This window comes from Watersipora subatra, chromosome 9 (assembly GCF_963576615.1).
Source record: "Watersipora subatra chromosome 9, tzWatSuba1.1, whole genome shotgun sequence".
In the NCBI taxonomy this organism is placed as follows: Eukaryota; Metazoa; Bryozoa; class Gymnolaemata; order Cheilostomatida; family Watersiporidae; genus Watersipora; species Watersipora subatra.
The window spans coordinates 44,672,622-44,684,743 of NC_088716.1; the positions used below are offsets into that span (position 1 = coordinate 44,672,622).

At 33.3% G+C, this 12,122-nt stretch overlaps 1 protein-coding gene across 1 annotated transcript; it reads left to right on the top strand.

Annotated features, from left to right (window-relative positions):
* The first annotated feature begins 8,855 nt into the window (after window positions 1–8,855).
* Window positions 8,856–12,122, top strand: LOC137404558 (uncharacterized). The gene is made up of 4 exons (XM_068090785.1): window positions 8,856–9,127; window positions 9,452–9,709; window positions 11,091–11,135; window positions 11,503–12,122. The coding sequence occupies exons 1-4, from the start codon at window positions 8,893–8,895 to the stop codon at window positions 11,634–11,636; spliced, it is 672 nt and encodes a 223-aa protein (XP_067946886.1). The 5' UTR covers window positions 8,856–8,892; the 3' UTR covers window positions 11,637–12,122.

Consider the following 12,122-nt stretch of genomic DNA (forward strand, 5'->3'; position numbering starts at 1 on the left):
CACTACTTCAACTCCTACTATAATTGCTACTATTACTACTTCGACTATAACTACTATTACTACTACTGCTGATACAGCTGTTACTGCCGCTGTTATTGCTATTGCGATTACTGCTACTGATGCAATTACTATTACTACAGTAATACTTCAACTTACGAGTGCTCTAACGTACGAGAAACTTGAGATGCGAGCCAGCTTTTAAGCAAGTTTTAGCACTAACATACGAGCAATGTTTGAGATACGAGCACGTGAGTCAGTTGCAAAGTATGCCGGAGGTGTTTAATGAGAACAGCATCACTCTGTATTTTTCAACTACTCAGGTTATACTTTTGTACCGTGTTTTCTGTGAGCAATTTTCAGTGCAGAATTATGTGAATTAAAAGTACGGTGCGTAGACCGAAAGTTTGCCAGTAAAATGAAAGATAATGGAAAGAAAAAGCAAATGATAACAATTGATATTAAACGGAAAATTATTGTAAAATATGCAAAATGTGTATGCGTCATTGATCTAGCTCAGCAATATGACAGAAATACATCTACAATTATCAAACCGAAGGGTTATATTCAGGGCATTTAGTTTGCAAAAGGAATAACCATAATGCGTTTCTAAACGACGCAGCGATCTTCACGACCGCTGATGGAGAGACTGCTCAGGCATTGGATAAAAGATAAACAATTGGCCGGTGACAGCCTAACTGAAACGATGTTTCAATAAAGGCGAAAAGGCCTATGTGAAAAGGCCGGTGCTATCTATAAAAATTATAAAAATAGACTTTCGGACAAGTTGGCTAGTGGTCGTGCATTAACCCTTTGTGACGACACCAGTGTTCGTCCTTATCGCAACACGTTGAAAGAGCGACAAAGGCAAACGTCCTTAGATGGGTGTTTATCTTAAAACGGCCGGCTAGTCGTGAAAGCGAAAACAAAGGAAAAATTAGCTAACCAGCGATAAACTTCCAACTATGAACGCCGAAGAAATTTTAATTACGAAAAATGAAAGTTTGCTTTTAGGTTTGCTTTTAAGTTTGTTTTTTAAGACATTGATAAAATCCAAATTTATCAAATTCAACTGTTGTAATGCAGAATAACACTTATATCTCCCTCCCTGGCAAATGCTAGCGTTAGCTGCTGCTGTATGTATTTAATTTTACATTTAATTAATCACATCTCCTTGCATTGTTTTTTATTTGTTGCTTTTTGAAAGCATGTGATAAGTTAGGACAATAACCAACATGCTTTTTCTGCTACAATATCTTGTTTTGAGTGTTTTATTTGCATTTTTTAGAGTATAGAAACCAATTAATATATATTTAATTGTTCTATATATAAATAAATTGCACCAACATGCAAGTAAATTGACATACGAGCTCAGTCTCGGAACGCATTAAGCTCGTAAGTCGAAGTATGACTGTACCACTACTACAATTACTATTACTACCTGTACTATCACTTATACTACTACTACTACTGATACTATCACTGCTACTATAACTTCTACCATTGCTATGACCCCTGCTACTACTGCTACTGTTACTATTGTAGCTGCTAATAACACTGTCACTACCATTTCTAATACTGCTACCACTGCTACTAGCTGTACAGTACTACTACCATTACTACTACTGCTACCACTGCTACTAGCTTTACAGTACTACTACCATTACTACTACAACAAGATATACAAAAGACTAATTATACTATCGATTGATAATTAGAGCAGCTCAATTGTTCAATTATTCACCCTTTATGGTAGCTCTGCTCCACTACTCTTTCTATGTAGTTGTTAATTTTAATAACAATCAAGTCTGGTTGACGTATGGAAAAGCGTAGCCATGTCGGTTACACACTCCAAGGTCTAGACCCTTTGACAGATGTGTACTGAAGAACTGGGTTGATCGATGTATCGCAGTTGTTTTATAGAATTTAGAATGACACCAACCTTGAACTTGAAGACATTTTATCGATCGGAAATCAAACAGATAAAAAGTGCAAAATATAAAATGATCTACGTCATTCTTTGAAATTCAACTGTTAAAGTTTGCACATTTGAATTGCTGCAGCTTCAATGTTACGAGCTACTTTTACAAATGACCAAATTATTGTATTGTTAAGTTTTGGCTATTGCTGCATCATTTGTTGAGTAACAACTGCTCAACATTTCTTCTCCAAGCATACGATCTTGTACTTCCTTGAAAACATTGACACACTATTCACAGCTTTGTGGTGAAAAAAGCTCATAGTCTGGTATTGGCATTTTGACTGACTGAATGAGCTCTTCCTTGCTGCTGCACATCACAAGAGTAAACTGGTCATCTCAACATCCTGATCTTTTTATGCATCCTCGTTACACTCAACCCCATTGATGCTGTTCAGTCTGATCGTCTTATTATGTCTCTCTGGCAACTTGATGATCTTCCCTGAATTATTCTAGCCGTGATTGCATCCAAAACACTTCTTCTTTTGTTTTTGTCTTCCTTTTCTTTTTTTGGTTTCCATATTCTTTTCCTTGCACATTTCAACTTTCCCTAAATTTCCAGTTTAAACCTGGCTACTACTTGTTATCAGACCTAATGTTCTTTCTTTGCGCAAGTTTCTCTACTTTTAGAAGCCGCATTTAATTTTTTCATTTTGATGATTTATATAAAAATCATTTACCTTATTTTGTTCCATAAGTTCATGTGCATGTGCAGTATTCTGAAATCTATACATGATAGGTAACAAAGATAAATCTAATAATTCTCCGATATCAACTATAATGTATTATTACGATAGGCAGCTCGAGTTTGCATCGAATGTTCTAGGTAAGATTCGGTTGAAGCAGGCTATTTTGCTTTTTCATAAAGCTTTAAGCTGCTTCAATCTTTTGGTTGACATATATAACTAGATTTACCCTAGTGGAGAGCTCAGCCCTTGCATAGAAGTGTCCTTTCTTTGGAATTTCATTCAACAAGCCAGCTGCTGTTACTGAGGTTTGATCCAGTTGTAACTAGATTGTAATTTGCTTTTGAAAATAATTCTGCTTTTGCCCATGCGGGCAATTAGTTTATGTCTAGAACTAACTATTTGTAGCTGCCCTCAACAATTCAACTGGTTGAAACAGGTTTAATCTGGCTGTAACCAATTAGCTGTTGGCCATAAGCTAGTGCAAGGCTGACTAGCAAGTTGGTTTCCCTCAGTTGTAATTCATTGCATCAGAAAGTTGTGAAAGCATTGAAACATAAATAATTCTACTTAGCTGATATGCTGAGCCACAAGATGAAGAATAAGCAATTGAAAGATCATTATACATAACTAAAAAGGCCAAAAAATACTGATTCCAGTTTTTTATACGGAATCGTTATTACAAGATTTCAATAGCTGTAGCTGCACATACTGAAAACAGATGACAAACTTTGAGAAACATATATATAAATGTGTGAAACTGTACACTTCCTTTGCTGAGCTGTTGTTAAAAGTATATCCACAATCATCATATTGGTGATGTCTGTGCATTCATAGAACCAACAGTTATTATGTCTAAAATAACACATTTACTAACTATTTGAACACATTAACACTAACATTAATAACACATTAACTATTTGAAAGTGAACAACCCCACAATCCATCATAGATAAGAACAGAACTTCAGTTCGTAGATGAATTTAGGGGATTCAGTTTTACAGAAGGATTAGCTATAGTGACAAGGATGGATTTTTTAAAGCGAGTCAAATGTATAAATGTTAAATCATATTGAAGTGTAAAAGTCGTGTTCCTTCGAGTTAATTGTACTAACAAAATATTGCATCATTTAGTTGCAATTATTTAAATTTTATTAAGAGTTGTTTATTCTTGCATGAGTAAATAACTCCCATGTGGTAATTGTGATTCAAATACTCAAGATTCAAGTTCAGATACATGGAGTGAGAAACTGCTTGACTTTGTTTTAATAATAGTGTTCTATGATTAACAAAATTTAACATGGAAACTTTAACAACTTTATACAATAAAAACCTCTCTATGCTTTGAGTTATACCAAAACAAACTATGGATTTGCTTCTCCTGATCTGTTCTTTTCTCGCAGGACTGTCTACTTAAAGCTAATTATTTCAACTGCGGAATAGACAAATTTTCATATAAGCATGTACAACAGAAAGATTAAAAACTGTGCTGTTTCCATATCTAAATAATAGTCTACATGTATAAATCTTAGTGTTTGTCTTTTGTCGGCCAAAAAATTAAAGACTTTTCTGTTTCCATACTTTAATAATCTATATAATATATAGATTGTTATATAGATTATTATATATTATATTATGTATTATATAAACCTCAGTGTTTGTCTTTTGTTGGTCCTTTTGTTGTTCATTCTTGTGTCCAGTTATAGTGATTGAAATCTAGAAATAAAAAATTCACTTCAGAGAGGATTTGATCTTGGTACCTTTCCATCTGAAGACCAGCAACCTAATCCACTACACTACAATCATTCAACAGACTGTAGCGATGAATTATTGTCATTACATCCATTACATTGGTTAAAATACTCACCCTTGAAGCGCTTGGAGTTAGCAACTAGCACAGTTGATCGTTAGGGGTAACATAAGGATTATTAAGCTGGCTTCAAAACTCGCTATTGTTTCATTAAAGAGTTATACTAGTAGCTTACAAGGTGAGTTACTCAAATTCATTGGGTACTGTATTTTATTACTCTTGCAACGCCGGGCATTTGGCTAATTGCAGCAAAAATGACGCATGCATTACAGTTAAAAAATTCAAATAAACTTTATAAAATTAAAACACTCAATGACTAATATTAAATTTTTCCTATACTTGAGTTGTTGTAATACCAGTATAACATTCCTTGTAGGAGTAAACAATAGCAAAAATATACCAAAATATCTTTGCAATTGCGCTAGCGATTGCTAAACATACCCTAACGATTAGATGGAACAACAACTCTTCCATAATTATGTTTCTGATCAGATCAGTTTTTGAGAATATTAGGCTATTGTAAACCAAGTTTTTAAAAGCTTTGGCAAAATAAAAACAATGGATTAATTATGTGTTGTGTCAAAACCTTAAATGCATTTTGTCCTCATAACAATCTTACTGAGCCATATCTTAGCTTAGTAGGTTAACTTTAGCCTAAGTTTCTATAGCATTTACTACTTGGTGAGTTATTTATTTTTTACTGGCATAGCAAAAACGAAAAATAATGGTATAAGAAGTATTTTGGATATATAGCAATGATATATTATCAATCATAAATTTTATCGATCATAGATCTTATCGATCAGAAATATTATTGGTCATAAATATTATAAACCCTAAATATTATTGAACCTAAATATTATCAATCCTAAATATTGCCGATCCTAAATACTATAGATCCTAAATATCATTGATAATAGGTATTATTAATAATAAATGTTATTGATCATAAACATTATTGATATTAAATATTATTAATCATAAGCGCTGTAGCCTGGAAAACAACATTAAGTCATGCATTTTGTACTGTATTTAGATTATCATTAAACCTAATAACAGCTATTCGCCATTTTGTTTAAAATAACCAAATTACAACTATGAAGTAAATATATGAAAGGAAAGTTTTATTTAATATGAACTAGAAAAGTGCCACCATCTTACTAAAGTGGGGTTAGCAAACATAACTTTCAAGTCTATTGCAAATTTTTAATTTAATTTCAAACTTTAAAGTTCATCTCAACCTTTCAAATCCATATTAAACCTTTAAGCCTATCTCAAAATTTCAAGTATACCAAAATCAAATAAGTTATAAACAGTCATATTTGGGTAACTATTAAGTAATGAAAATTTTCTAAGCAGCCGGCTTGTTATTATATTATATACTACACCCAGCTAAGACATTTACCTGCCTTTAACATATTTTCACATACGTTTAGACATGTTTAGACATATTTAAACAAGTTTAAACGTGTCTAAACATGCCTAAAAGTAACCTTCATTTGCCAAATAATTGCAATATAGAGAGCTATCTATTTTACACCATAACAGCTTTATATTACATGCCATGGCCTGCACGTTGTAGCCATAGTCATTGAACACGCAAGCCAGCCTCTACTAGCAGATCCATGATCATTCGACTAAGTCGGAAAGTCCTATATGCCATAATCAACTATTTCATTTTTTGCAAGCTGTTTGCGTGATATAGACCTAGCCTTATTATAAATGCACATTAGCTTGATTTCTAACGTATTGTTGACATTGTGGCCAAATACACCGCTGCTCCGTTTAGTTTTACAATTTCTTTCAGATAATAAACTTTTCTTATCGTAATCACAAACTAAAAAAAGTATTTGTAATTTAAAGATCAGCGTCATACACCGCTATCCTTTTTCTATGAGTCGTGTACTATTTGTCAACCTGTTTTGATGCACACATCTTCCCTGAGCTCCTCCCAAATGTTTTATACAATAGTCATATTGTTTATAATATAAATAAACACCGTGTTGCCCTGTTGATTCTTTCCATAATTTATTAATACGCTGACGGTCTTGTGCTCTGTGAGAAATCATCATGTGTAATAACTATGTGCACAATTATTTGTAGTTGAGCAGTAGTCAAGGAGTACAGTTGGTATTGTAGCTTGGCAGCCTAATGGAGTGTCAGAGTTCAACTCCTGAGTGAAGCAAGCTTTTAGGTAACGCTCTTAGTGTGGCTCAAGACTGATGGACAGACAGACGGATATACAGTGTTGACAGACGCAGCTCTTATTATAGTAAAGACTAGTCGAATGCTTGGTGCTGCTGAGATATTAACACAGCTTATAAATAATGGCAGGTAATGTAGTGGCCATTGGCTGATTTGATTAAGCTAGTATCTGTATTGCTAAACTTACTAATAAGAACCGTGAGAGCAAGCTGTAGTGACTTTGCGTGTTACGCAGAGTGGCTATGCTCATTTTAATCCCGATAATGACTCATATTGCACTTTGAATTCATTGCATCCCGTGTAGCTTAATAGGTTAGCTTCTCACCCTATAAAAGAAAGGTTCTGAGATCAAATCCTGTGCAATACAGATTTTTCATTGCTAGATTTTGGACATTGGACAGAAACTGAACAAAGACAGACTGACAAACTTTGAGATTTTTATATATCGATGATCATATATTAAATTCAGTGTGGCTTGGTTATTAAAATCTGGTAGTATTTCTATTAAAAATATCCAAAATTATTATTTTTATTGACTAGTTCTGTCAGTGCATTTTAAACACTGCAATCTGAACACTTCTCAAGCTTGACTTTGGCAACCATGAACTTTTACTTTTTTATATACATCACTCAAACTCTTTTCTAGATTATTGTAGTAGTTTTCAGTTCCAAATGTCTTAAATATCTGTTATTAAGACTAATATTTAGTCATAAACCCTTTAATTGATAGATTGAGAGTCAACAAGACGTCTTCTGACACAATAAGATTTAAGGCCACCATTGTTTAGCATTCATGTAAGAACATCAAGAACATTTAGAATATCCTATGAATAAATTGTTACTTTTGAGGCCAGGAAAATGATGCAAAAGCCATTATCTAACTAATTCTTTTGTATATCAGAATTTGGTCTTTCAAATATGCTGATTTCAATGCTGATTAAACGTGACACTTTCAGCTGGCGCCGGTTATAACAATTCAATATTTGCATGGCTGTACTGTTTTGTTTCACCAAAATAGTTTTGGAAACAAAAAACCAATTCATAACTCATCAAGATAATAATAGTGACTCAGCAATAAAGTGCTCAGATGAAAATTCCTAATCACCGAAACTGATTTCTTTGTTGTACTGCTGCTTTTGAAAACAAAAAAGAGCAGGGTGGCTAACTCTTCAAGCTGTTGACAATTATCCAGCTATAAGCTGCTCTACTTAAAATTCCTAAACACATTCTGACTGATTTCATTATTTTACTCAAATGAAGCTGCTTTTAAAAACAAACAAACAACGCAGCTGCTGCTATAGATGAAAACAAACCAACAATTTCAATGGTCTAACCAATAAAATATCTTCAACACCCTTTAGATTACTAACTGATGGTCATAAAATGAGCAAATCAACAACTATTTGAGCAATACACTTTAATCTTTGGCCAAGAGTAAAGTGTAACTCTATCCTAAAGAGTAGCATGCAACTGCTTAGGGTGACCCTTTAGAAACCTACTGATCAGGAAAAGACATATACATGTATATTTACCATCTCATATATCAAGTGGTTGTGGCAGCATTATTTATACATTTCTTCAAGTATATTATTAGTATAGACTTAAATAATATTAAACAATTAAATATAATAAACAGCCTTAATATAAAATTGATATAAACTATAAAATTTTCCTAAGCTTTTGAGCACTTACATAGTAAGCAGCCTATCATTAGGTACCTCACTTGCTGTATAAACTCACAAGAAGCTGTTTATACATTGATAAATTAAGAGTTGTCTTCTCCTAACTAACAAATTTTCATTCGGATGGGATAATGTTGTGACTTACAGCTGCCGCTGTAGATCAGTACTTATAAAAAGTGATAATTACACAGGAACATGCAACTTCATGCTATATTTGTAGATTTAGAGAGTAAAACATTATATCATATATTTAAGAATATGCATCCTACATGGTAGATGTTTGTTAGATTAGGTGAGGTGTTCTCTCTGTCGGCCATTGTCAACAATCGCACATTAGCCAATCATAGACCTTATAGCAGATGAGTAACCTTATTGGCCACTTGAAAATTAAAACCCAAATACCTGGTAAAAATTGAGCAGCAATGATGACATGGAATTCCCAGACTGCTGACTCATGAAACACTTCGTGAGATTTTCATTGCTAACAGTGACTTTTATGTTGCTAGTTGTGTGTTTTGCATAATCACTATAAGCCATGAGACAGTTTCTCCTTTTAGCTGTAGTCATGGTAGCCTTAGCTGGCGGAAAAGAAATTCTCAGCTGCAAGGGTGATTACTCCCAAGCTACCAACAGCGATTGTGCGATTACTGCGGATCTCAGAATGTGCTACTACCTTGATGTACTGTTTCAGTATAAAAGTTGTGCTTTGATCTGCAATGATGTAGTCATTGGCTCCAGAGACCATGAAAGATGCGACGCGTATTGTGCAGGTAAGTACAGACAACTCTTAGAATTGAATGTAGAAGTATTTTCTTTGAAACAATTTTTGTCGTCTATGGTACTTTTTAAAGAGAAATTTTGATTTTCAAATGTAATAATTTTACAATGATCATGAACTACAATACACAAACAATATTTTCATAGTTTTTGTACCCCATTACACAACAGTGAAACTGTTGAACAATTTTAGGAATTTACTGCCTTCATATAGTAGATAATGCTGGAACATTTACTAAATCCCGTTTAGTTTATAACCAACTTTAAACATATGCTTTAGCTATTCAATTACTCAGATGTGAAGGTTATTATTGAAGGTTACATAGCGAGCTCTTGTGAAGAACTAAAAGAGTCCCTCTCTACAACTTCTGTCAAACGAAGCTTCAGATCCACAAATTTACCTCTAAATGGTGAAATGAAGCAGGAAGATTCGACTGCAACTAAACAACCATCAAAGGACCAGTCAGAAGATAGAAATGATTTCAGTCAAAAAATTCTAGTTCTTACTGTTTCACTGGGCATGATGGTGGTAGCTTCTTCAGTTACTTGTCATGTCTGGAACGTTAGACATAAAAGTAGGTTTAAGTCAGGAGAAGGGCTACATGTACTTATATATGTTCCCTAATATCCCTTGAATGTTCATATCTAATTTATTCTTGTCAGCTAAAGCAAGTGGTAAAAAGAAGAATAGTAAACACAAATAACAAGTTTGGATATTGTCTGACAGACTTTTGTGTATCTATGCCATAGATATATAAACCTTTATATGTTTATATATCTATATAAAGGTATTTATATATATATATATATATAGGTTTACATATCTATGGTCTATGCCTATTGCTGTTGGATGGGAACAAGAATGTGTTTCATAATGATTACAAAAAGCCTTAGTTCTGAACTTATTAGCTGTAAAACTCTAATTGAACTTTATGGCGCTCTTTTTTAACCATTCTTCTATAGTAGCGGTAAAATGAGTTAGTGCTCAATTAAAGGTTTTATAGTATTTAAAATTCAAGTTGAACAAAATATTAGTGACACTTTGCATGATTAAGTTAGAGCTTTCGGGTTACCATAAAAAACAAACTTAGAATTCAGTTTTAATAATATTTCTTAAATGCGCATGTAGTGAATATCAAGTTACATTACCACGGGCTTATTTTGTATACCATAATACAATCTATAGAAACATTCTGCTCCATAAGAACTAGAATTTTATTTACACTCAATTAGAAACAGCTCAAGAGAAATTATTTTTGAACATATTCTTGAAAAATATAAAAAGCTAAAAAGGTGATAAAACAGTATGTACTTGCCTATGATAACAGCAACGTTATTTACATGTATGATTAGCAAATCTATTAAAGACAAGAGACCGAGTTATGGAGCATTTCTGAATTAGTTTAAACCGATATAGTGACCATCAGTTACATGTATATATAGTTATATATAATATGAAGCTTTCATAAGCTACTTTCTTGTGTAATAATTTTGTCCAAATGATTTTATTTATGTTCGAAATGGTCCCATGAGTCTTCAGCAATTGAGAATACCTCATAAGCTGCCAGCATGGCTTGTATAAACCTGACTCTGTGTTTGTCTAAACTGGAACAATTATCAGCTTATAGTCAATTCCAATATTTAGGTTGGAGGTTATCCCAGACAGTCCTCTTTGTTATTAGATACAAAAAGCTCATCCTACTCTCAAAATGTTTGCTCAGTTAAATCAGCTAAATTTAGACATTGAAGTCAAAAGTCTTTCTTTGTTCAAATATTATTTTGTTCAAATACTAATACTAACACTTTTTCATTCACAATGCCTACTCTTTACGCTTGTTGAGGTACAGTTTCTACCATCGGTAAATGTTTAATGCAGAGTTTGTACTGTGATATGAACTTTTACTTGCTTTTTATACTTTTTTATGTATCTGGTTGGTTTTACTTATTTTCTTTTAGTTGTACATAAGAGACAGCAAACTGATGATGAGTATGTTCTTAAAGGTAAGTGATTATTTTTATACGATTATATAGATTAGTACCCTGACAGCTTGGTGTGTTGTGAGAGATTGTCAGGTGTGCCATTAGAGCATCGAGAATAAGTATATGCCCAACTACATTGAAATGTGTAAAGTGGTTGATTGATGTAGTGGTTGTCACTTTGATCTACTAAGAAAATGGTTGGGAGTTCAAATCCCATTCTGTGCAATCTTTTTTCCCTACATTCAACCATGACTATAAACACGGCTCTTATTATAGCAAAGAATTTTATTTAATATTTTAAAATAGTTTCGATTCAATTGTTTAGTTTTAATAAATTAAAACTAGCATTCCCAAAAATCTCATTACAACATTGATTATTACATTTCAGACTCTGCGCTCTTGAGACCAGCAATGTGTACCAGTTGTAACAACTTGAAGAAAATTTCTCACAGTTATGATGTCCCGGAAAGTGCGCTTGACAACACAATGAATGATGCTAAGCAAAATACCTGTGCTGTGTAACTTAACACCTACTGTAACAGCTGGCAGCCTCGAAGATTCAATTGATTGTTCAAAATGGTCTGTTTATATCTAAGCACCTGAGATGACTCAGAAAAGATGATGGTTGACACGAATGAGCAACCAGCTGCCGAACTGTTATACAATGCTTTTAGTTTAGCCATAATGACCAATCAGAACTCGCTATTCATATTTCCTAGTTTGCTCAGAAGCTTTTCTAGATATGAATAACAATCTATCAATGAGTTCTCACAGTAGGCTACTAGAGCTATGCAGAAGACTCAGAACTTACTCGATATGATTACTGAAAACAGATTTGCTTTTGTGAAGCAACATGTAACAGGATGTTTTTGTGTGTTTTATCTAGATACAGAGAGTGTTGAAATGCTTACCTATTGTTCACGTTAATTGCAACTTCATCCAGAGTATAAGTAACTGTCATGCCATCAATTAAGTGTTTCTGATCCTATACACTTTTAGACCTCATAG